Source organism: Vidua macroura, chromosome 1 (genome assembly GCF_024509145.1).
Source record: "Vidua macroura isolate BioBank_ID:100142 chromosome 1, ASM2450914v1, whole genome shotgun sequence".
Taxonomy (NCBI): Eukaryota; Metazoa; Chordata; class Aves; order Passeriformes; family Viduidae; genus Vidua; species Vidua macroura.
The window spans coordinates 21,285,072-21,312,141 of NC_071571.1; the positions used below are offsets into that span (position 1 = coordinate 21,285,072).

At 39.6% G+C, this 27,070-nt stretch overlaps 1 protein-coding gene across 1 annotated transcript in view; it reads left to right on the forward strand.

Moving 5' to 3' along the window:
• Nucleotides 1-27,070, forward strand: part of FAM171A1 (family with sequence similarity 171 member A1) — an 87,427-nt gene that overhangs the window by 35,524 nt on the left and 24,833 nt on the right. Inside the window, exons 2-4 of the mRNA XM_053991149.1 lie at nucleotides 14,476-14,703; nucleotides 20,874-20,966; nucleotides 25,987-26,145. Of these exons, the coding sequence (XP_053847124.1) occupies nucleotides 14,476-14,703; nucleotides 20,874-20,966; nucleotides 25,987-26,145 (480 nt within the window). The remainder of the gene's footprint in view (nucleotides 1-14,475; nucleotides 14,704-20,873; nucleotides 20,967-25,986; nucleotides 26,146-27,070) is intronic.

A 27,070-nucleotide genomic window follows, 5' to 3' on the forward strand; every position in this document is an offset into this window, starting at 1 on the left:
TAGTGAGTGATGGAGTCTTGGAACATGAGGACAGCAGAATGAAGGTAGTTAAATATAAAGTAAGGTGTTTCATAAGCAATTTTAAAAATTAATAGCTGAGGGTCTAAATATGTCATCTTAACCAAGTTATTTTAGCAGTATGTCATCAAGCCAAAGAGGTGGCAGATTTTAAGCCAAGTGAGTCTTCAGCACAAGAGCAGAAAGTAGCCCAGGCCAGGATTCCTGCGGGAGGCCCTCAGGCTTGAGCACATTCTTGTGCTGCTCCAGGGACCCAGGCTGGGAAGATGCTGTGCAATGGGTTTGCCTGATAGAGAGGATTCCTGGCGTGGAGTGCAGCTGCTTTTCACAGACCCTTTCTGCATGTGATGTAGCCTGGGCAGCAGAAACGTGAGAGCTATCAAGGTGAAGGCCACATCTTCAGAGTCCAGGCTTTGTTACTGCTAATGTAACAGGCAATTCCCAGGACATTTAGCCAGGAAACCCCTCTGATTTGTGGAAAAAGATAGGCATGGTGCAAAATAGCTTATGGCCTGCAGAGCCATCTGCTGCTACCACTGTCTGTGTTGACAGCAAGTTTAGCACTGCATCCCTAAGTGGATTGTGAAATCTCACCCATTCTGCTTCACAGTTACCTATTTGATTTTCTAGAAGTCCTTTCTACCAAGGGAATTGGAGCAGTGGCTCTCAAAAACAGTTTGGCTGAGGTTCCTAGTTAAAAAGAGATTTTAAGAAATTCCACCCACTTCACTGCAGTTTTAGCATGGCAGTAAGAAAAGTGAATTTCTAATCCAAACTCCAAGGTAGGCAGCAGTGTTTTATATGTAAGAACACTCATTGAAAAGAATATGAAATGTATTTTGCCTGGCTTTGGTATTGCAGGTAATATAAGAATCATCATGTTTTAAAGGAGTATCTATACACTATTTATTAGTTGCTGTACTTAGCTGAACTGTTATCTTGCTGTTACATGCTATTTGAGACCCAAGCATTTTGGCCTCCATGTGAATGTAACTACAAAATAATTTCAGCCTAATTTTAATAATCATTTAACAGCTAGAAAAATGAACTTGAAGTGCAAATATTAATTAGCTGGTAATAATTCTTACTTGCTTCAATTTTATTTTTCTTTAGCTACCAACTCAGATGGGAGTATTTGATTGAATGGTCCAAAGCTGAAGTTAAAATTCTTCTTGTTCACCTTGAACATCTTAGCATTAGAGTAATGCTGGCATTTCTGAGAGAAACTTCAGTCTGCCAATAAGCTCTTTAAAGTTGCCATTTAAGGCAATTGCATTTTTAATTATTTTGTTTCTCATATATTGCATCCACATGTGTGTGGGTACAGGATGTTAATGTGTCTGTAGAATTTTATTGCAACTACATAGAACTGTCAGTATTTTGCTGTGGTATTTGTTGCTGATCCTGTACTAGAGCAGTGGACCCAAAGTCCTTTTGTCTTTATAAACATCTAAGGCAACTGAACTGGCTGTTGTCATCCTTGCAGTAGACCTCTGGTTCCTTCAGAATGGGTGCTGTGGTGTTTCTTAACCTCTCAACTTTCTATGCTCTTTAAAGGCGTGTATATTGTGCTTGGCCAGCTGATGGCTGGAAGCCTCCCTTGTGCTGTTAAAGTAGCACAGGGCTGTCTGGGAATTCAGGCTGGCTTTGAGCAGTAATAGCAATCTACTGTCCTTTTTCATCTTCCCTTTAGTAATTTTGCAACCTCAAGAGAACAACTGTGTTGTTAGACCTGTTGTTGAAATAAATAAATCAGCCTTCCTGTATAACTGTGTGCTGTAGATTGTGAATCTATACATACACACATCCTTTGAGTTATGTGGGCTGGGTTTTTTCTTTTTTTCAGAGTTTTAGTGTGAAGAAGGGCAAAAAAAGTAAAGAGCAATTTTGATTTAGAACATATGCTCAACAAAGCAGAAGGAATACCTTACTTTTGTATTGTGGGATGTTAATTTCACAAATCTCAGGACATGTTGAAATTATTTGAACTTTAAAATTAAATGTACAGTGATTTATAGAAGTGAATGTCAAAATAATACATAGCATGAGGTGACACTGAATATGCTGCTAAAAATTAGTATTTATAGATTTCCTACAGCTGTTAAATTTGAGAAGGAAATATAAGGAATCTATATCTCTATTTTACATGTTTACTAGAAGGCTAGTACTCTGGTATTACTCACTGGAATTGTATTTATGACTAAGTATGGTAGAATATGTTTTAAATTTATTGGGCTAGTTCCTTTAAAGTAATGATTAACTGCTGAATACTGTATTTTTTCTTAGCTACTCCTTTGTAAATGTGAGAACAGAATAAATTACAAATTAACAAAGAGGAGATATCCCTGCAAGAAATACATGCTTTCTTAACTTCAAGAAAGTATTTGTAAATTTGGTTTTTGAATGGGTTTCAGGGAAGTGATAACAACTGGTACTGTCAAGGAAACGTGTAAGTAAATGCTGTCATTTTTACTGTGATTAGATGTACCTTGTGTTTTCAGTTTAACTTAGCATACATGTGTACATGCATAACATACATGAACCTTTTATCTGCTAATTATAGAATCTGTAAGGTTGGAAAAGACTTCTAATATCATCAAGTCCAGTCATTAACCAAGCACTGCCATGTCCATCACAAAACCACGTCCTCAAGTGCTAACACTATATTCATTCTGGGCACAACATATAATAGCACATTTTACTCTTTTAGAAAGTTGATTATTGGTCTCGTATCCTTTTTCATTTGCACCCCAGCAAATTTTCCCAGCACATTCTGTTAATGCAATGTCTGTGTATAAGTGTAGCATCTGTATGATTTGGGTATTCAGAAAGGCCTTCCTCCTGCTTTTCCTGTAAGCATTGTTTGCACACAGTGGATCGCTTTCCAGACATACAGCTGTTTGTTTAAACCAGTATAATAGTTTATAATGCTTGTTTAATGCATAGACTAAGTAGCCTACAAATTATTTGTGTTGCTGTCTGTGCCAAGGAAGCAGAGCACGCCGCTGGAATGTTTTCAGTTCTGAATATCTGCTTGTCAGTGGGAAAGTGGCTGTATTTGTCCAGCTGAAAACACCAGCAGTCCTGTGTGATGGTGTTACTTCTAAGTAGATGTGTGTTTTGTAATACAAGAAACAGACAAGGTAAAATGAAAGAATTTGAGGGATTCTTTGCTGAGGGAAAGAGCTTGAGCACAGTGCTGTTTACATCTATAACTATCTAGAATGGGCTTATGCCAGAGTGAAACCAGTAAGTCTTTTATGTTGTCAAATGGACAAACTAGTAAATAATGCCAGCATTTGCCAGAATCTTATATGCTCTGACTGGGCTCTTTTAGGTAGGCTACATGTGTAATATCAAGTTTACTTATTTGAAGATACATTTAACATTACATGGGATTTTTGATTTAGCAGAATGATAAAAAATATTCCAAAATCACAATGCCAATGTAATTTGTACTTTGTTAATATGAAATGCATTAACAACAATAATAATTCAGTCACTACACCAATATGTGGTACGTGTTCTTGGTCTCTGTAATATGCTCACCATCATGATGCTGGCCATCACCAGCTGCTGAGAAGGAATACATGGGTTGAAACCAGTCCACAGCTATCTCTGATTTTATTTATTTATGTTACTGATTGTATGATTCTTACATGTTTTGCTGGTCTGAGCCCTGTGTATATGCCTTCCCTGTGCTAGTTTAGGAGACATTTTCACTTTTTTAATGAACTTGGAGAAATATTTGATCCACTCAGCAGTGGTATAGTCAATTGATTCACTCAAATGACATAGCTGTTCATCTAACACGAAGGCCACCCTTGGGTGCCATTTGTTTTGAGATACAGTCAGCCCTGTTTGCAGCAGCTGTGGTCAGTCCTACCCTGCATTATTTCTTGAGCTTCAGGATACATAGCCCTTGCCCATCTCCTCTCAGCCTTCCTCTGCCATTTATTGGCCAGTCACAGCATTTTACATCAAGACTGATCTCTAAATAGAACAGATAATTCACTGATCTGTTTGATCAGCTGTGATTCGTTGTTTTTTAGCATTTTGATTTGTGAACCCCAGGAGTCCTTCAGCAGAGTGTTATCCCTTTCAGACGCCCCCTTAGATAGGCAATTATATATACTACCTAAACAAACAGGCTACTCCCAAGTTACTTCTACTCATTCCCAAAGCCTGGTTTGTGGACCTCCAAACCTTCATTTCTAGCTACAGTGGTAATCATGCAACTGTGATAAGCCGCTCTGGGAATCAGAGCTGCAAGGTGACCAAGAAATACAAAGGTATTCTCCAGCGCTCTTCCCATCTTGGAAGGCAAGATGAGGTGTGTGAGCAGCATGTCAAACCCTCATTGTCACATTGTGGTTTTTATATACAGTGAGTCTAAGAAAGATGAATGTTGCCACTGTAACTGTACCTTTCCATTATGGTTGTGAATTTGTGGAAGAGCCAATAACTTCTGATCTACATAATTGACTTCCAGTGTAGGGGAATAGAAAGTAATTTTTCAAAATTCACAGTTTCAATCTAATTGGAATTATTTTTCTCATGAAATCATAATGGCTCTTAAAAATAATCGCCTGCCAAGAATTTAGCTCACCATGGCTATTACAGTAATTTAAACTGACGCAAGTTTTGGTTGCTGAGTCAGTTATGTATGCCCTGCATATATATGCAGTCATCACAGCTGAAGTATAGACAGTACAGCAGCCTGGTTAAAAATATGAATTGAAAAAATTAATTGACTTGGATCAGAAGGCTGCTTCTATGTGACTGAGATTGGATGAAAGAGAAAACAAAGTATAGTGATGAATGGCCATGTATTAAGCTGGGGTTGCTTTACAGTGTTAGGATAAAGGGAACTGTAACGAGTCCTATTTTATTTAAAGTTTTTATTGATTATCTAGAAGAAGACCTAGGTAACAGATTAATAACATTTTTAAGCAATTCCAAATGAGGAAATAGAAATAGTATTTTAAACAGAAAAATCTCAAAAACTTGGAAATAAGTGATTTTGGAGGATAGGAAAATTTCAATATAGACAAGTTGGGTGGCATTTAATCTTGGTGCTGTTGTGACAGAAGTCACAGGAAGTGGCATGCAGAGATGTTAATAAAAGGAAGCTTTCTTTTTAGGGTTTGGAGGAAAATTGGTAACCTCCTACTTCCACCCAGTTGCAAATACCGACTGTAGAGGTTTTTGGGTGTTCAAGAGCTATTGTAAACACTCTGTAATGCCTGTGCAAAAGTCCATACCAACCAACCCTTTCCTGGCATTGTCACAAGCATCCTGTAGTTATGGAGCCAAGAGATTTTACTGCTACGGTGCCAGTATGCAGCAGTGGAGGTTGGGAAATTATTGGAGAATCAGTATGGGATTTGGAATTAATGCAGAATAAAGATTTACTACAACTCTATGTGCCAAATATTGACCTTAAGCTTGCCTAGGTCAGGAGATGGGCAGGTACCCTTCCAAAGGGGTGCATCAGAGCTGACTGAAACGCCTGTGAACCAGCAGGGGTGGTCCAAATCCTTTCTTTTCCTCTGCCAGTGTTGAACTTGGCCACCACTCTCCACCCCCACACCTGCCTGTTCTGCTGATTTTGGCACGTGGGGCTGCATTGCTTCAGCAGTTCAGCCTGATAACCTGGCATGGAGCCACTCGGTTTGTTAGGCTGGTGCAGTGCTGGCTTAGTAAAGGCAACCAAAGCTGCAGAAGGTCTGAGGGGAAGTGGGGTAGCCCAAGAGAAGGAGCAAGAGTCCACAGCCAGGCCAGAGAGGTGGGAAGGGATGCTCCTGGTTTTGCTGTGGAGTAGCTAACAGTAGTGCTGCACTCCTCATCACTCTGCAGAGCTCTCTGCTCAGACTGGCTGGGTTGGAGGAATGAGATGGTTACCATGTGTAGCTTCACCTACAGTTTAATTTTCCTGTCTGCCAGCTGGGGATAACCTCTTTAAGGAATGAAGCGATTATAAATCGACTGTTGAGTTATTTGAAGAAAGGGTATGTGCAAGTGCCTAGATAAAATTTTAGCAGTTTGCCTCTGTATGTTCATGAGCTTACGTCAGTGGATTACTGAGATGAAAGTGAAAGTTTGCACTGCAGGCTGCAATGGGAATGTAGAGAGGCCCTTGAGATGGATTTGTTTGAATTGTTAGAGTGGTTTGTTTAAAAACAAACAACCCAAGTAAAAATACCCTCTTCCAAAGTGATATCTAGTTTTGCTTTCGCAACAGGCTTTGGGAATTAGAGATTAAACCTAAGATTAAAACTGCTTGAAAATGAGGGGAAAAAAAGTGCTTGTCTCGTCACTGCCCCATTGAACATACATTGGGCATAGAATACATTTGCTTTAAACTGCTTTCATCAGATGCATACTTTTATTAATAGACTTAGGATAAAGTTGTTCAGAGAAAATGTAACACGTGCCTTTGTGGCTAAGCAAATCCAAGCTTTGCCTTTCTGCCCTCCTCCAAACTAGACTGATGGTGCAGTAGGCATAAAGTTGGCTTAAAACCACAAGCGGCTGAGCTCGGTGTGGTATTATCCTCAGAGCTGATGTCAAAAATCAGCTGAGGTCTTGAGTCAGGGGAGAAATCTAATGCTGAGCAACTGGAAAATATCAGTGCATTAACTTCTCATTCCATATTGATCCCCAAACAGAGTTTCAAAGAACTCTATTACAAAAAAAAGAAAGAGGGGTTTAAGTTGGGATTACTTTTTCATGTCTTGTAAAGAATACATTATGTGTGTGGCAAACTAGAGCTTTGAAACTCAACTTCCATCTGTGCTCCATGACAGTATTTTATTTAATTCCATGTCTAAGAGGCAAGGTTTGGAATTGAAATTAGTTTGTGTCATGCACAGTTCCTGTAGAGATCAAAGGCAGACCTGTTAATGCAACTATTGCTATTCATGAGTTTCATAGCTGTGTGAGTTTCAAGTTAATTATAAATGCTTGTTTAATCACTTAACAATAGGGTATCGGAGTCTCATCTGGGCATAATGCATATAGCTCCCACTTTTTTTAATTAAAGCAAATTCCTACCTTTTTTCCCAAGAAATTAATTTTGGTGGTAATGCTCTAGGCTCTAGCAGGTCAGGATATGCAAATCTTCTTTTACATGTTGGACTGTTGCATGATGGATGTCTTTATTTTATTATCCTGTGACTGCCCCTCCCTCCCCTTTGAATACAGGGGTTGTATAGTAGCCTGGTTTTCATTGTATGTGGCATCAATTGCTCTAGTTCATATAGTAGAATTCTTTTTGTGACAGTTTACTAAAAATTGTGTGGATTATCCCTAGGAGATAATGCATTGTGAGATAAATTAATGTATTTACCATTTTAGTTTATGAACAGTTTGTTTAATGGATTTTAAACCTGAAGAGGTAAGTAAGGCACCTGTCTGACCTTCATATCAAAGACAACTGTCTTGTATTTGAAGACTGATGATTAAGACTAATTATTTAAGATAAACTATTTCAATCCCCTGGAAATTAAATTCTTGTGCACTAGGGGAACCAGCCACAGCCAGCAATGCCTGAGGCATTTGGAGCAGCAAGGATTGTTAGATGAGAAATACGGATGAATCAACTTGAGCTGCAGAGAAGGGTGAAAAAGCCTCAAGTGCTCTCCGGGTGTAGCTTCCTCCACAGTCCTGGATCCTGATTGTCTGCAGAGATGAGGTGAACAGAATGCTCTGATCAGGCATCATGTAGGGGCTTCTCTGTGTCAGCCAAGAGAGTGTAATATGCAGTTCTCATTGCACTCTGCTGTTTCTGAGGAAGAGCAAGAGAGAGGAATAAAAGAAAAACTCAGAAATCCATCAGTTGTGCATTTGAGGAAGAAAGTTCCTCCTTGACTTCTGAGGTGTGGGGTTAATTATAGTCATCACACTGCAAGTACTCAGTATAGAGAGGACCCTACTGATAGTCATCCCCTTGACCTCTAAAGTACAAAGGGTTAAGCAAATTCAGATTGCAGTGCTAAAAAGAAGCACCACAAGCAACCACTTGGGCTGGCTTCATAAATATTCTAGAACCAAACATTAATTGTCTTAACTCTTAACATTGATTGTAAGCCTTAATTAAACACCTAGAACTAAAATTAAAGCTATTAACCCATTTTTTTTTTTCTCACAGCCTGAGTCTACTATCTAATAAGCTGTTCTCTTGTTGCCAAGAAATGACACCTGAATTTGCTTAGGTTCAGCATACAGCTGTTGGCTGTCTCTGTCAGCAAGACTAAAGGTCTTCAGCTGACTTGATCTTTTGCAGTTCCGTTGTTATGCCCAGTGATCCAACCTTCTCTTGCAGGAAGAGGAGGTCATGCTCTTCAGATGGCCAGTCCCAAGGCTGCTTCACTGTCCCCTGGGTTTTTGTGTGTATCTTCTCTGAACCCCTCCACTTTCTAAATCCCTTCTGAATCTGGGTCTGAGAACCAAGCTGTGTTGTGTAGTCCTTACTGGATTTCTGACTAGTGTAGTAAGGAGCTTTTTTCTTGATGCCAGGGACTGCAGCAGCCTTGATATCATTTGGAGAATCTCTGAACGGGCACTGAGCAGACCTCCTGTGTCCCGTCCTCTGCATGGTTGGGTTTCCTGGAAATCAGTGTGGGACACTCAGCCCAGCTGAAACCTGAGTCCTGCTGAAACCTGTGGTGGAGCGAAAGGTTGTGTAGCACTATTGGTTTTCCTGTAATGAGGGCCAGAACCAGTTCTGAACAGAAAATGTCATCATCTTCACTGCAAATCTTGTTCAAGCACATGTAGTTTGCTATTTGAGGTGCTACTTGAGAACTTTCAGCTGACAACATCAGTGAAGATCAGAGTCTGTGTGCTTCTGGAGGGATGTTACATACACATTTCCTTTTCTTGATGCAGCACATTAGAATGATACAATATGTAAATGCTAGAGTTGGCATCTGTGGCTAAAGCATGGGGAACAGTCCTTTTTCTAGGAAAATGTTTTCCTTTAGATAAATGAAAATCCCATTGTTTGGCTGAGGATTGACCTCACACATGGGCAAAAGGTTAAGAGACAGAAAGGCTTATCCATTTGGCACATTGGATTCAAAGCCAGGCATGTTGCCAGTAAGCTCAGTCAGAGCAGAGGACACAGTTTTACCTAAAGTTCATAATGGCTTTTTTTAAGTGAGCAGGAAGCTTTCTTTTTCTAATCAAAACCTAGATAATTTAAATATCTCTTTCTTTGGTAATATCCTGACATTGTCCATGGATAAGGGACCCCCAAAGGAAAAGCTAAGTGATCGCAGCTGCCTGTGTCAGCCTGTTCCCAAAAGAGATCATCTGTCCAGCAGACGTCAGTGGGAGTCTGCCTGACAGAGGGGTGTGTGCACAGAAACCAAATTGCAGGCTTGGGATCTAAAAAGGATTGTGATCTTTGATTTTCAGTCTGTGTCATAACTTTTCTGTGTTTATTCCAGTATGTGGAATCTGACAGTTTGCTCAGGTTGCTTATTTTCTGTGTTATATTACTGACTTAAAAAAAAAAGCCCAACAAACAAACAAACAAAGCCTAAAACCACTGCTTTTCACTTTTCAAGAGTTCAGTTATAGAAGACAGCAGTGATGATAGCAGTTCTGAAGGAAACCATTTGCAAACTGAGAGTTTACAGCAATGTAAAGAGCAGTTGTGAGTATGAGAAGGGGTTACAAGTGAAGAAATAGTTTTCTTAAGGTTAATTGTATTTCAGGAGAGGCAGTAGAGTTCATAGAGCAGATGGCACAGGAAGGATTGCTCAGAGAAAGTTTAAACTTAGTAAAATCTCAAAAATCAGATTAACAAGACAGATGGGATTCTGGATTGGAATGCTGCCATTTAGGGATTTTTTTTTTTTTGTCTTTTTTTTCACTTTCCCAAATTATAACCTTGAAGATGCTGGAGTTTTTTATATAGCTTACAATAAATTTAGTACTAGAAAACTAGGAGGGTGCTACACTTAAGCAGCTTTTTCACAATAACTAGTAGTTTTGGTTTGCACTCATTTGAAAAACAAGTAGGGGGTTTAATGTTTAAAAGAAGACAAAGGACTATAAGAGAACAGATTTACACTAGACCTGCTTGAGCATACCTATACCTAAGCCTTGATATTTTTGTGGAATTTGTCCCTTCATTTGCTGGTTTTATTTGCTCTTTCCCATTAACCTTCTTTTCCCACTTTGCTTTGGGATTCTTGAAGCAGAGTTGAAGGGTTGCACTATTGAACATCTGTGAGTGGCCTATTCCTACTTGCACTTCTAGACAGGGAGACACAGGCTTTTTGCCCTTGCAAACATCCTTGGGTGTTTTTGCCTGTGGTTTATCTCCTGGAAATGACAGTTACAAGTGGTTCTTGTTTTGGACTTGAATCTTTCCTGTAAGGATATAATGGCAGGACACACACTAGCAGTGCAGACAAGTGACTCTGGCTCTGTACCTGTGCCCACCAGTGCTACCACTGCCAACAGGGAAGTACATGCCAGACAGATGAGGTCTGAAAGAGACACATTCACACCACACCAGTCAGGAGCCAGCTGCATCAGACCGGGCTATGGCTCAAGCATAGCCTGTCCTGACTGTGGCTGGCTTGTCTGGGCAGGTGAGAGACACCACAGCTGCCCTAGGTGAGTTCCTCAGCCCAGGGTCTACCACCTCAGCCGTCTCTGCTTTGCTCTTAAATGAGGAAGCATCAGCATTCTTTACCTTTATGTCCCATTCCTCCATCCAGGACCTCATTAGCAGCACAGAACAAAGCTCCTCCAGAACTTAGCAAATACTTCTACTGTATATACAATAGGGTGAGAATGAAGCAGGCTTGGCTTCCCTTTAGCAGTTCATCTTTTGCAGTGCTTTCAGTTCCCTGCCTTCCTCTGCAGCTGTGCTTCTTCTCTGAGTCCATGTGTCTTTGATTCTGTGTGAGCTCCTTGCTGTGATAGGCTGCAAAACTCAAGAATAACACACCTGCTTTATACCCACTGTTTGGTGTGAGTTCCAACTAAAAAGTTCGCCAGATATTTTAAATACTCTATTCCTTAGTTTAAAGTAAGTCTTCTAAACAGCTTCTAATTGATTTCATCTAGTATACCTAGTCTTTCGATCTAAGACTTCCCTATTAATTAGAGATCAGATTGATCTTGGGTCACTTGTTGTCCTTACTCTGCTGTCTTATTTCTCTTCTCCAGTTCCCCTGATCCTCAAGAAGTGCCTGAATATATCCTAGCAATTCTGAAATTTACTGTCTCTTTTTATAGGTTGTTCTCATCACTGTTTTAGGGGATGTTTCCTTCAACAATTTCTTTCCGGTTTTAAGCTTTTAATCATTCAGTTGCTGTGGAAATTACAGTGATAATGTAGGCTTAGTGTTCGTGACTTCACTGCTGAATTAGATAAGAAAAAGGAGCTGTTGCGTGGGAGAAGGCCCTGAATTAAGCAAGTTGTATACATTTCACATGTTTGTCAGGGAAGATAACACATGAAAAGGAATTAGGAGTGTTCAGGCTGCTAGGGTTTTCTCTATCTGCTCAGGAAAAAACATGTTAAATATCAAAAAGGAGAAAACAAGCCCAGTGTCTGATGATCTAGGGACTGTGTGGTTTGGAACAGCAGTTCCAGTCTGCTGCCTTTCAGGACATCAGCATTCTGTCTTGGGTGATTGCTGTTGTCATTTCTGTTTATAAGAAGGATTTTGGAAGCCCCTGTCCTGCCTTATCAGAAAGAGAGGGATGCAGAAAGAGAAAAGTATGCAGACAGAAGCCTGTACATATCTATAGAGTGAGAGATAAAGAAATTTCCTATTGGAGATACCCATGGCTAGCTCTCCAATTGGGGAAGAGAAAGATGGATTTGTGTATGTAGGAAAATTTTGTTGGTTTCTTCTCATGATCAATTTTAGTAGTAGTCTCTCTTCTAGAATTTTGGATGTATATAAAGAATTAAATTGATATGATACTTCTGTTGTTTTCTTACCCTCTTCCTTAATTAGTATTTAATATTCCAGAGCTCCCTGGTTCCTTCTTATATGTGGTTGTTTTTAGAGAAGGCTGAACTTCCATGTTACTGAAATTGCTAATAGCAATGTTCAGCTCATCCTGTTCTCTTGCTTTTTCTTCTTGCATCACCCATTATTCTTAACCTCATCTATTCTTGCATTCTTTGCTAGGAAATTCAAAGTAAGAAATGCTAAGAGCACAGCTATCTGGCCTTAGATCTAAGCATATCACTCCACTTTGAAAATTAGGACTTACACTGTTTGTTGTCCTCATGTTTGTAAATACATGAATATATGTTTTCCTTCATTGCTTAATGTGGCTGGTTTCACATACACAAGTTGCTTGGTGGTCAAGGCAAGGTTTTTAAGGAGGCACTCTGTACTGGGCACCGGAGTATGTAGACACTGCTTTTCAATGTACTTTGCTTCCTATGACTACTAAATGCAAAACTGGGAAGAAGTCCAGAATCTTTAATAGCTGGAATGTATTTCATGCTGATCCCATCTAAATTGGCATCCTCTGTTGCCAAGTTCTAAAGCAATGACTGCGATGATGATGAATTTCTCTAATGGGATTTTTGTTCAGGTCTGCTTGATATTGGTATTTTCAGTACTGTAGGATTCAGAGAGAAGGTCTCTACTTATGAAAGGGCCCAAGATATTGATCTTTCTGGCTGAAATGCCCTTAGGACAGATGTGCTGATACTTTTGTATTAGGTCCACATGTCCTTTTAAACTTATCTAGGTTGTTACAGTGTCTTTCTCCCCATACTCAGTTGTGTCATTTCTCTATTGAAACTCACCACAAGATTTTGTTAAGTTTTGTGTTTTCTTCTTGGTGTCATGTCTTGCTAGCTCAGGGCTTAAACCAAAATAAGTTCTTATAAGGCATTAGTAATAGAACAGAACTGTACCACCAGTACTGTTCTGTAGAAATCAGTGTAATGTTTTTGAATATAAATGAACAGGAGGTCATGCCCTCTTTCCTGGGCATCACATGCGGAAATGTTTGCAGATGGAGTGGGAGGATCTTGCTTGTGAAAGGCTGAAGGTTCCTGACACAAAAAGGGAGTTTGCAAAATACCATCTATGGATGTAAGCTGAGATAGGGAACTTCATGCAAGAACAACAGAATTTCCAGATATTAGGATGGGAATGAGAGAAAGGGGAGAGTTGGAGAGAAAAGAGGGAGGGAAGTGTTCATTTAAGAGGAAGAGGCAACTGGAAGTGAAAAGAACCCAAGGAATGTTTTGGTGGAAGCAGTAGATCATTGCTGGGTCTTTTCAACACAGCATTGCATTTAAGTCATGGTTATTGCAGAAAGGCAACAGCTGCTGCTTTAGAGCATGAGGCAATTGAACTATTGCAGGCACAGAAAAATAATCATAGATACAGAAGAATGCCTTCCAGAGGGACTGTCTTGCACAAGCCACTCCATTTTATGTAACAAAAGCCTGGTGACACAATGCATGGTTTAGTCATAGGAGTGCCCAGAGTGGACAAATATTGTACATCTGGAAACATTTAAACTAGTAATTAGTTTTTGGAGAAATGGCAAATTACTCAAGAATAATGTAGTCCATTGTGTTGTCTTCAGACTGCATATCTGCAGGATGTATGATTCTCCTGACTGCCTTAACCATCACTTCTTTGCTTCTCACCAGTAGTATGATACAGTAGTGATACAGTAGTGTCAGGGCTGCTGGTGTCACTGCTAGCACTCCCACCTGGTTGTCCTGTGCTTTGAGGACATGGACATGATCCACTTTGGTTAGACATCACCAGGGAAGTCCTGTGCCAGCTGGGGCACTCTGTCCCACCAGAGCTGAAGATACCTAGCTATAGCACAGCCTGGTCTATTGCCCACTTTCTTTCTTGGCTTCCGTCACAGCGGATTTCCTCCATTCCATTGCTACACAGAGAGAATTGCTTTGGGAAGGAGTGAGGAGCAAACCCCACTTGCAGCCTTTCCCTTTCCCCACTGCTGCTGGAGAAGGCTGGCTGGAGCAGGGACACGGCAAGGCAGGGACCTTACAGAGAGTTTCCATGCCCTGCTGTCCGTGACTGCCACAGGATGTTTGATAGCACACATTTAGAATTGCACAGTACAGCAGTACTCTATGATTGACATGTTGCCCCTCAAAGGGAGTGTTCCCTGCCCTGGAGATGTGCTGCTCAGCTGCATGTGGGTCACAGGTGGAAGATAGATGCCTCCACAGCTGAAATTAGCTGTCAGGCAGTAATTCAGGACCTGGTCTAGCTTGTAGCAGAATCTGCAGTGTCTCTGAAGAGTGACTGCCTGAGATGGAGAGCTTCAGGCCAGTATAAGAAGTCGTACATGGCACCAGAATGTCAGAGCTGGTGTGTTTATAGTCACTGGTGTGTCAGCATGTTCTAGCTGCTGCCTCCCACAGAAGCTTTTTCAGACAATAATCGCTGTGGTTGTTTGTCATTACAGAAGTAACGCTGAAGGTCCATGTAAGCGATGCCAGCACTCATCAGCCAGTAACTGAAGCCTTCATTGAGATTTTTACCAACCAGATCTCCATTGCATCTGGAACCTCAGGAGCAGATGGCACTGCCTTCCTCAAGTTTCAGTATAAGTTGGGCAATCAGCTGATAGTGACTGCTAGTAAACATGCATATGTGCCAAATTCTGCACCATGGAAACCTGTAAGATTGCCTGGTAAGAGATCTTTATTTTTGTTCTGAGGTAAGATATTGCATCTAAAGGAAGCTACACAGTTTTGTATGATGTGTTTGAATGCTTGAGATCCTGGGTGGGAGGAGAAACATCTGCATGTTTCAAAACCAGTAACATTTCTTCCTCAGTTAAACTGCAGCTCCAAGGCTGAGCAGAGGTTCACTCTCCTTCTGGAGGTCCTCGATACAGTGCTACATCAGTTTTCAAACAACTGTTGGTGCTCCTACAGCTCCATAGAAAATAGAAATCTATTCCAGATCTTTTTCCTTATGGGAACTCTGTTTCCAAGAACCTTGTTTCAGCAGCTGTGATGTACTCTTGCTTCTCTTCCAAGGTATAGCAACAAATGTTGCACCATAGGCTGTAGTGTACAAAAATTTCTGGTCTTTTAGTTCTTAGCCATGTCAAAAAAATGGTTTTAATCTGCAGTTACGTTATCCAGATGTAAGGATTTTTAATAACTTAATTAGCATGGCTTTGCTTCTTCCACAGGCAAACAAGTATAACAATAATGCTTGCGTGTTAGTTTTTCTCAGAATGCCTCAGAACCTTACGTTAGCTATACAAGAGGAAAAATTGAGTCAGCCTATTTCTGACTGCTAAAAAGAACAGATTGAGGGTGGCTTTCAAACCTTGAGCTGTGACATCTATATGAAGATCATATCCTGAGTTTCATCTGACTTGCTTGTAATCCTCAGCTACAATGAGGGTCCATGTAATTTGGGAATGGTCCCAGGCTTGTATTATACCCAAATCACACCCAAATAACACACGCCTCAGGTTTGATAATTGGGGCCAAAGGCATGTGAGGTTTTAAGTGCACTCGTATTTAAATAGTGTATACGTTCCCAGGGCAGTGCTGAATTCCATGCTTTGGCTCCATTTTATTTATTAATATCAACATAGCCAGAAGGGCTGTGTGACTTGCTCCAAGGTCGAGTAGCAAATGTATTTTCAGAAGGGGAAAGGAACTTGAATCTCTTCAAACCCAGAACTATGCTTTAGGCATTTCAATGTGCTGTTTACTTATCTGCTTTCACTTGCTTCAGATAAGATAAGAATTCCTTCTTCCACATTTTCTGTACTTTTCTGTGCTACTTTTCTGTACTGTATTCCACCGTGTTTTTCATCTGCTTAATGGAGCTAATAGCAAAGACTGAGTCAAGCTCTTTGGGGTGTGGTGAAAGAGTAAGAAGCAACTGAAAGAGTTGCAGTCAAGAGAGTTTCAAATAAGTAAAAGGCAACAATTCATTACAGTAGCAGCTGTCACAGCTAGTCTGTGGCTGAGCAATTAATTCAGTTTTAAATAAGAAACCCAGCCTGGTTCTATAAACTGACCCCTGGGTTGACACACAGGGACTTCAACCAATCACCAATGGACTATGATCAGATTACCCCATGAACTTCCTAAGCTGCAGACATCTCACTGGTCAGGAAACTGGGAGGTGTTGAGAGCAGACCAAAGAGCATTATAGACTGGGACATTTCAAACCTGCCATATAAAGCTGGGTTCAAACAATAAAGGTCTCACTATTGCCACAGGGACCTTGGGTGTGTGTGGTCTCTGTTTCCGACCCACCCCTCCATGTTACAAGCAGCAAAATTGGAATTGGTCGTGCAGAAAGGTTGTGAAATGTCCCCCTTAAAAGACATTCAGAACTCAACTGGACAACCCCTGCTTGGTGGAAGAGGTGATGTCCAGAGGTCCCTTCCAGCCATAATTGTTCTGTGGCTCTGCTTAGAAATTTCCTTTGAGTTTTCTTCTCTTTAAATAAGATGAAGTGCTGCTTTCTCAGCATACTTCATGTGCTTTTAAATTATGAAAGTATGCAATAACCTTGCCTTGTGTCTTGTCTCTGGCTTATACCCTAGGTCTTTTGAATGAGATGTACTCTTCCATAGCCTTGAGTTTGTTTGATTAGTTTTTTGCTTGTTGTTTTTCTTAAATACTGATTTTGAGGGAAGGGAAGGAAACATGGCATTTTTGTTTTAGTAAATCATTGAAGTTAAAGAGCAGTAATTGTATAGGTTCCAAAAATCTTTCTTTCCATGGCTGAAACGAGAGCTTAGCTCTGAAAGTAGATTCGTTTCACCTCTGATCATCCCCCACTGAAACTGGTAGATAGTTTGCCATTGATTTAATTGGAAGTAGAGTCCTTTATTTTGCTTTCTGTACCTTGAACTTATTCTTTCTTTGATTAAAGAAACAAGTTACAACTAGATAATTTAATAGGCTTAAATATGGTTGTTCTTTGAATTAGTCCTGAAAAGGTACATGACATATAAGTTAAGATACTTAGGCCTTTGTATTTTGTATTGACTAAGACGCCTCTAGTCTTTAAAAACCTTTCCAAGGACTGTTTGTAATTAAATGCCTATCATGCTTTTAACTAGCACAGTATAGAACTTTGGAAAAATGTTCAAGTTGTTTTGTTGTTATTTTTAAGCTGGTTTGAATGATGGGGAATAGGCAGCATATCTCAATCTTCATTCTGCAGTGTGCAGTCTAGGCACACCCATATAGCTGCATCCTCATTTCCCAAAAATGCTTGTTAACAGTCCTAGGAGATGTCCCCTGCAGAGCAGATCCCCCACTCTGAGAAGCATTCCACCCAGGGCAGTGTTTAAGCTGATGTGCCATCCTGTGTGCTGTGGTAAATGAACAATGGCCATATTTACCACAAATGGGAAAATGATAACCATGAGCAGGGAGTCGGTTTGAAAGCTAAAGGGTGGTAATGTGCTGTAGCAGAACTTGGCCAAAGGATCAGGATTCCTCCATCACAGGCAATATGCATTAGTAATAGTGTTATGCTGAAAAGCTGTGCAGCCACTGAACTTGTGATATTATTGTAGTAGCTTCAAGGAGTAAACATCGAGGGTTTTCTGTTCTTATAATTTGGCAGAAATTAACTTCTCTTATATTAATAGAAATAATTACTACCTCTTTACTGCTTAAGCAGAAGGATTATTTATTTACATAGTGATAAATGGTAGGAGGAAAAGATTTAAGATCTCTTCTTCCATTAAAATATTTATCAGCAGAGGCATGACTCCACTTATTAACAGTTCATAAATTTAACATCACTTGAGTTGTTGAAGTGTTCATGATGGAAGATGTGTTCATCTGTCTGCTCTTAACTACGCTTAGATTTTTCTTTGTAAAAAATTTGGAAGAAAACATTTGTGACTGTTAATCCTTACTTAAAAGGACACTTCTTTTGGAGCAGTATATGCAATGAAGAGAGAGAGTTGCTGAGACAGCACAGTTCAGAATTCCTTGGTAGAGGCAGTGTCATGGTTTAACTCCAGTCATCAACTAAGTACCATCCATCTGCTTCCTCAGCCCCAGCCTCCGTGGGATAGGGAGGAGAATCATAAAAAGGTAGAAACTCTGGGTTGAAGTAAGACCAGTATAATAATTGAAATAAAGTAAAAATTTATAATAATAATAAGAATGAGGCTTAACAAAGAGAGAGTGGGGAGTAAAACCCAATTAAAGCAAGTGATGCACAATACAATTGCCCAGCCCATCCCTGAGCAGCAGTTGACCCCTGCCAGACAGCTCCCCCCACTTTATATACTGGCCATGACATTCTATGGTATGAAATTTCCCTTTGGCTAGTCTGGGTCAACTGTCCTGGCTGTGCTCTCTCCCAGCTTCTTCTAAAGCTTCTCACTGACAACGTATGAAAAACTGCAGAGTCCTTGACTTAGGGTAAGCACTACTCAGCAGCACCCATGCCATCAGTGTGTTACTGACATTATTGTCATCCCGAATTTAAAACACTGCCCTGTACCAGCAGCAGAGAACAAAATAGCTGCATCCTGGCTGAAACCAGGACAGTCAAAGAAAACCATGGTATTCACCGTGGTGAAATACAGTTTTAGGAGCGGAGGATGATGATTATGACACTGGGAGAGGAGAGCTCATCTGGAATCGTTTACCTGTAAAATAAAGTTAAAAACTGGGAAAGCAGAGTATAGTATTTCAGGACTTGTCCTTGGCATAACCATTCAGGGAAATGTGTGTCCAGCTCTGGATCCATGCTTCAAGAAGAATGTTTAAAACTGTGGACTTTTATCAGGGGTGATTAAAAGATTGGAAAATGCAGTTTACAGGGAAAGACTTGGAAGTGTTTAATTTATTTTCTTCATTAGCGAGAAAGTTCATGGGTAATTTAATCATAGTCCATCAATACCCTCATAGCGAACAGGAAACGGGTAAGAGAGAATTCTTCTGTCTAGCAGGCCTGTATAAAAAGAAGATCAAATGGCTGGAAATTGAACCTCTATAAATTTTGATGGGTAAAGAGGCACATTGTTTAACTGCCCTCATAATTATTTATTAGAACATTGATGTTGTGGTGTGTTCTTCACCACTGGACACCTGTAAAATAAAATTGGAGTTTTTCTACAACATGTTTTCAAGTTTTGGTACAGCTATTGAATCTGCAGCAATAATTAATTCAGGAAGGCTGTAGTTATACAGGAATAAGGCTGGATCATCACTGTCATCCTTCCGGCCTTAAAAGCTGTGTCTTTCTGTCATTGTCATGCTGAGAAAAAATTGTGCAGAAAAGCCCAAGGGAAGTTTAGAGGTTATATATTCATTATAGTCTGGCACATATGGAAGAAGATGTTAGCATGGTTGATTGTACTGAGCTCCCCAGAGTGTCTAAATTATATTAGCTTTCTTCATTCAAATTAAGTTACTGGAGTAAAGACAAATTTTGTAATTGTGTGGCCTTAGTGCTACTTGCACTAGGCTTTCTTACTTATGTTGCCTAATGTGTAGATCTGTTTCACATTTGGGCATTGGAAAGAAAATACCCAGCTGTACTTGCAGTAACATTATATATAATTTTTATTTTTTTATTTTAATGTTTATATATCTTGTTAAGACCATCTTTTAGATGGTAGTTATTTTCAGTGTGTTTCTCATAGGTTTTTCTCCTTTCTCCCATACTTCTCCCAAACACTAAAATTTCTGATCTTTAAAAGGAGAATATATTTCTTATAGTAGAAATAGTGTAGTCTTCCTATTGGTAGCTAACATCTATATGGCCTCTTGGATTCATTAATGTGTATTAATTTAAAGGAAGTTCATAAAATTCCAGAAAATCAAAAGAGTTTGTGTTGTTCTTCTGTTGACTTTTTCTGAGAATGCCTTCCTCAGCTTGTGTTTACTTCAGACTGGGATGAGTCCCATCCAGGTATGGGATGCTGCCCAGTTATTACTAGTTATTAATAGTAGCAAGTTATTACCAAAAATAACTAGTCTGCATTAGTCTTCTCTTGTTCCATCTTTGAAAGCCACACACGGACTGTAGGCAGTCATGGCTCCTTACTGTTTTCATAGTTGCAGGAGGCAGGTGGGCTCTGTGGCTAATTCCTTCCATATTTTGGGTCTTCAGGGACTGAAGAACTTGGCATGAAACTGTATCCTGTTTTTCACTCTGCAAAGATGTGTGTGCATAGTGACACAGCCCCCTGCAAGGAGTGTCAGTACCCAGTGGGGAGGGAGGTCCTTGCAGGTTGACTTCTTGCAGCAAATACCATTTATCTACCCCCTTTCACACCACTGGTAGGATGACAGTAGTTCTGCTATAAATAGCATTTCCCTGGTGTAGGTGGTGACTCAGTACATGCTGCATTTTGAAGCAAATTATTCAGACTTAATCATCATACTTTGCCTTTCTGTATAACTTATGTAAGCATCTCAAAGTACTTAAATTTCATTCAAATCTTCCTGAGGCAAGAAGTGTAGCTGTTGCACAGAAAAATAACTCAGCCAGACTGAGTTAGCATTTCAGTTCTCTTTATGTATTTCTTGTCTTTCTGTAGAGCTGGGAATTGCTTCATGTAAGGCAGGAAACCTTACTTTACACTGCACTCTCCAGTGCTTTGAGCTACCATGCATGACGTGCAGGAGTCAAAGAGGAGAACATTTTGTTTAGTTCAGTAGTTACTCTGGCAACTTAACTGTTTGGTTCAGAAAATGCATGTGGTTTCTGTCATGTATACAATATGATTTTAATAGTTTGGGTGGCCTGCTTTTGCAAAAATGTGAAGAAAGTAAGCACTGTTGTTATTGGATTATGCTTATAAGAATTTACATATATGCCACTTAAACTACTTCTCTCCCACAGTGTTCTCTTCACTGAGCCTCGGCCTTCTTCCTGAACGCTCAGCTACTCTGATGGTCTATGATGATGTAGTCCAGATTGTCTCAGGATTTCAAGGTATGCTGGCTTTGGGAAGTCAGAATTGAAATTTGAGGGACACTAAAGAAAAAGCCTGACAGCACAGTGCTTTCTGAACTTTGTCCTGTGAGTGAGACTGGTATTCTGTGGGGAGTTCTGAGTTCCCTGAGGAATGCTTCTCTGTGGGATTGTTTTACCAAATTAATAGCTGAATTCATCTCTGACTGCTGTGACTAGGGAATTCAAGTTACACGGTAATAAATGAGTTTGGACTTTAGTGTGCCATTTGAGAGCTAGAGATTAAATTTCTTACACTATCTGTTGGATGTTTTTTCATCTAGCCTAATTTAACCATCCTTGAAGGAGACATTTTCTGGTGTTCTTAATGTCTAAGATTTTCTCTGGTTTTATTTTTTTTTCTTGCTTCCTAGTGTGAATGACTTAGATGTTTAGGGCATGGGAAAACTGAAAATTTTCTTGTATCTGCATTGTTGTATACCCTGTATAAACTTGCTTTTCCTGTGGACCCCTTGTCAGACTGCCTGCAAACCTAAGTCCTACACATTGAAACCCACTGTATTAGAAAAATAAAGTTAAAATAACCTTTTCATAAGGCTAAACACAGATGTTAAAGTAACTGTAGTATCAGTTAGAGGAACAGTGTTTTCTGAACTGCACAGGGAAGAATAAAATGTTCATTTGACTTAGGGGTCTGACATAAATTAGTCCAACTGATGTGCTGGCTGAGGTAAGTCTGTTAATAAAAGAACTGGGGATTTTAAAGATATTTTGAATCACAGCAAGGGCATATCCTTCCTGTGGGCACTCTTATTTGGCATAAATGCTGTCTTAATCACAATAAATCTTATGCTTGCCATCATTTTAAAAACTACTGGATAGTTAAGAAACAAGGAAATAGTGCCCTCAATAGTATTCCAAGATAACCTTGTTCTATCTGAGAGAAAATAATACAATTATGCCTTCCTAACATATTTTTTAGTTAGAAGCCATCCAGACACAATAAGCTTTTCATTAGTGATAGCACTAGATGTGGCTGGAGCTGAAAATGCATTAAACAAATGAGGTAGCTGATATAATACTCAGAAGGAGCTGGAGAAAAAGCTGCTGTACATACATTCTGCAGTTTGAGAGCTGGACATTGTCTAATGGGGTAAATTAGATGGATGGTGAACTGTGTTAAAATGCAAGGGATTCCATTAGGCAAGACATGAAACATTGTTTGCCAACAGTATTCCATTATCCTGCTGTATTAAATATTCTTATGCAAATGTGCTAATATTATGCAATTAACTGAAAAAGGAACAGTATTTTCGTTTTCACAGCTTCCTTCAAAAAAACAGGGGGTGCTAAAGGACTAGAGGGACATTTAACAGCTGAGTGAGACTCATAAATATTTTCATCATAATCTTCTTTCCTTCAGTGAATTGATCCAATGTGTTAACAATATATGTGAATTAGAATCATTTAACTGCTTCTACTGGAATAGCAGAAAAAAAGGATAAAGGAAGAAAGGGGTACCTGGAGTATGCGAAGGACTGGGATTTGAACTTTCAGTCCTGCCCAGTAAAATCTATTTTATGGGTCCAGTCCTCATTTCTTTTCTTGGGACTTCTCTTGCGATGAAGCCTAAAAGAAAGACAGCCTAAACATTGTTCCAGTATTTGAATGGAGCTTCTCTAGTCTCCATCCAAAATCCTTGTGACCTAGTTTTTCTCTGTTATTTCTCTAATTTACTTCCCAGTAACCTCATGCTGTTTCAAAAGATCTGATCAGGAGTTACCTTAGTGCAAAAATGAGAGCAAAGCAGAACTCATTATACCAGGAACAGACTGGGAACACTGGTGTTTGAAGCACCAGTCAAAGGGAAAGAAAGGCCTGTCTTGGTACACTAAGTTACCAATTGCATTTGAATAATTAATCAAGCCAGCAATGTATTATGCAGTTGAGAAGTTTGTGTGAGTTGATGCAGGCAGCTTCATTTTCAGGATGGCATTACAATCCACTGCTGTGCTGTCAGTAATTGTGAGGGATGGGGCTTGCCAGCCCCTGGGTCATTTAAGTTTTACTTAATGCCAGCACAGTGACGGGCTGAATTTCAGTGTGTAGTGAATGGAAGCTGCATGGGGACTCTCTATCTGTCTCTGACCCATGAGCAATCAGAACATGAATTGGTGAGACTTCAGATGTTATTTCACATAGATTAAACCTCAAATGCTGGTGTGGTGCCACATGTCACATATGCAGTGTGACAAGAGGTGCCTTACAGGGACTCCTTGAGGTTACTTACTCAGGAGTGTACCAGCAAACTGGAGGTGACAGGATTTAAATCTGGCTGTGTTGACAATCTGGATGTGTTGACAAGAGGCTGTTCAAAGAAGGTAAGATCAGTGCTTAGCAGTCTTTACCTCATGACACACATCATGTGGGAAGAGCTCACATGCACATTTTACACTCGAATGTGCTTGGATTTTATAAGTAAAAACTGGATTTTATAAGTAAAAAATAGGTATCTTCAGCAATAGAAGCAATACTAATAACCCACTCCCAGTGATAAGTGATCACTTATTGATAAATACTTTCAAGAGTCTGATCAGCACAGATCAGACCACTTCCAATTCTCTTAATAAATCTATACCCAGACATATGCCCCAAAATCCACTACAGCCTCTGATAAAGGAGAGCATTGGATTATCTTCCAGCAAGGTGGTGACAGAAGGTGAAGGCCTTGGTAGCTGCTTCCCTCACAAGCCTTTCTCTGGAATCTCCCAGTCTTCTGCCCCTTTGGAGTCTCTTGCCTGGTGTGGGAGACCCAACTGAGGAACTGAGGGAAGGGTCAGGGTGAGTGGCAGGTTTTTGGTGAACATCAGTATGGAGGAATTTGTTTTTCAAGGGTGTGAATAAACTACTCTGCACTGATTTATCAAATGTCTGTGTATGCACTGTCACAGAGGAGGCTGTTTCTTCACCCTCAAAGCTTATAGCTGAGTTCATTGTTGTGCAGGTTTTCTGCCAGCTTTTGGGCTCAGCCATAAGAAGGCTTTGTACTTCTTGTAGGATTGAAGGAACTGAGGTTGGCTTTCTAAGCCCTTCCTATCTAGTTAAAATTTGGCAGCTCATGGCTCTCTCAGTGCTGAAATCCATCAATTTTTTTAATAGAAAACCCATAAACTACTGTATTGCAGACTCAACAATAGTTACTTGGTTTCTAATTTTTGCTTAGTTTGTATCTTTGGAAATAAAACACCAGTTCTTGGCAACTTGAATAATGCATCTTAACCACACACTTAGACAGCTGAAAATCCTACAATTTTACATTGAACTATTGGTGATAATCATAAGGCCAGTTTCTTTGTTGTGGGTTTTTTTTTCCCTATGTTGTTATTGTGGATATGTATACCCATGGGCTGTAGGAACCCACTCAGCAGTGCAGTCAGAGGGCTCCAAAGTGCCTGAGCACATCAGTCCCTGAGGTACAGCAAACTGCTACTTGCACAGCACACAGGAGATAAATCCTGCCTTAGTTTGTTGCAGTCAATTTACTTAATATTTTATATAGTTTTCCATTTATGCTTAGAAATCAGATAAGGGAGATTTCTTCCCATTTCACACAGGTGTTGTTTAATGCCTATATTTAACACTTAAGGATACTGCCAGTCTTGAGAGCTTGCTCTAAACACTAAAATGTTCCAGAAATTAAAAAATAAAAGCAATTTCATAGCTTTTTCTTGCAGAATTTCCAAAGAAATGACAGCTAAACAATGATCAGCTCTTTGGAGGTGCTTACTCCTGTACACAGGCATTTTTCTTAGCCAGTGCAACATTTTGTTCTGTTGAGTTTTGTTTTCTCACAGCTAGAGCTCTTGCTGGAAAATTATGCAAGAAAGATTCCAGTCTCTAGGTTAATGACACAGGCAGTTACAAAGCTTAGGAGGAAGTCAAGCTCGTTATTCTTTCTCACAGTGAAGCTACATGTAACCTAAAAGTGCTGCCAGAGACTAATGGGGGAAAAGATGCAAAATTGTTTTGAGTAGACATTTTTGAATCACGTACTCCAATGTGAATTAAGAAGAAAACTGCTTGCCTCTTGATTTTGTGCTGTGTGGGAAGTGTTCTGTGTGTATTCAAAATGAGCTCTGGAGAATACAATAGCTTTTGATTTAAAAATTAATTTGCATGTTGTGCACACAAACTTGCAGATGGAGTCTTGCTGTGTGTTGCTAAACAGTATTAATGGTGAGTATCCTTTGAAAAAGGATTTTTATTGACTTTATAGGCTGGGATTTAAATGAGACATGAAATGCCATAGTACATGAAACAATCTTAAATCATGTTGTAGCAAAGACCCTTCAATTAACACCTAGTGAGCTTGAAAGAAACCCTAACACTGTACAAGACAGAAAAAGAGAGAAATCCTACATGGCAAGTAATCTGGTTCTATTTTAGATGTGTTCTTTGCATGGGAAAATATGGAAAATCTTTTCACCCAAGGTTTGTCAAGTGAATCTTTTAGTCTAGTGATTTCAATAGTGACCATCTCAGTTCTAGAGTTTTCATGGCCAAAGCTTTACAGAAGTTACATAACTTAATTGAGACTACAGGTAGAACTGTCTCTTAGAAAATAATTTTGAAAAGTATAAACTACATTTATCTTGCAATTTCAGGGAAAACAAAATTTGAACAAATATGGTGAACTGGATGCTTTCCTAAGCTTCTGCATACCCTACCTCTGAACTTAGTTTTAGTTTCAGTTTTACTAATTAAAAGAGGCATGGAATGGAAGTGGAGGAGAAACAACATTGCCAGAAAAGCTTCTGACAGTAGGTGCCTCCACAATTTTGCTCTGGAGAGAAATAATGGCGACTGCAAAATAAATGTAAAATGTAAAAAAATAAATGTCTTTCATAATAGCCTTCTGATGTCTCTGTCCTTCTCAAGCTGCTGCAATTTATAATGAAAAAAATGTAAGATTGTGTCCATGAATATGAACACCTAAATATTCTGCCCACCTTGGATATAAAGTTACTTTTAATATTTTTAGGTGCACGGACTCAGCCACAAGTTCACTTTCAGAGAAGATCTGTGAAATTGCCAGAGAACACTAGCTACAGTGATTTGACAGCATATCTGACTGCAGCCAGTTCACCCTGGGAAGTGGACAGTTTCCCTTATTTGCAGGGATTAGATGGAAATGGAACAGGTAACCCACTACTTTGGTTTTGCTCTAATTTCGTATGGGTCCAGGGCTTGACTTTTGATCCTATAATTTTTTTCCATTCCCCATTCCAGCAAACATTCTTTCAAATATGGGTGACATGATATTTTCAACTGCCCTACCAATATGCTGTTGCAGTGAACAAGAGGGTAAGGTCTCCTATCCCTTAAATGAGGCCACTGAATAGCAAAGATGAAAACTCCTTGGCCATGGGAGGGAGATCAGATAAGTTGGTCACACTTCTAGTTCAGAGCTGAGTGTCCAAATGCACTGCCTGTGCACATAAAAGATGGAAATTAATGTGAAGGAACAAGAGAGAATTTAACCTGAGGGTGCCATAAAATTCTTAATCTTTTTCTCTAAAAATAAATAAAATGCTTACATATCAAGAATTTAATACTGTGTTGTTTCAGTGGCTTTGTGGATACTTTTGAATGTAGCCAAAATGTGCAAATTCGTTTAGCACCAAAGAGAAAACAGTGAATATTCATAGTAGAAACACAACCACTGTTAAATTCAAAGTTGTAATGCATTTTTATGACTGCAACTGCCTGCTAGTCTTTTTCCAGTTTTCATTCAGTCTTGAGTGAAATAATTGTTGTTTCATAGGTGAGAGTAAGAGAAGAATAGCAGAATAAATTCAAAATAGCAAAATAAATTCAAATTCTTAAAAGCCTGATGTGAAAAGGAGAGTAATTCGTTTTCTGTGCCTGTAATGGGTTAGAAAGATATCAGTGGCCGTGCAGTGTAGCAAGAGAGATTCAGACTAGTGATTAGGAAAACCTTGCTATGGTGAGCATAGTTTTAAACTGTAGAATTACTTGTTTGAGGGTGTTGAACAGAGTTAGACTACCTGTGAGGATGGCAGAGGCATAGCTGAGCCTGCTTTGAAGCAGCCTGAATATCCCCT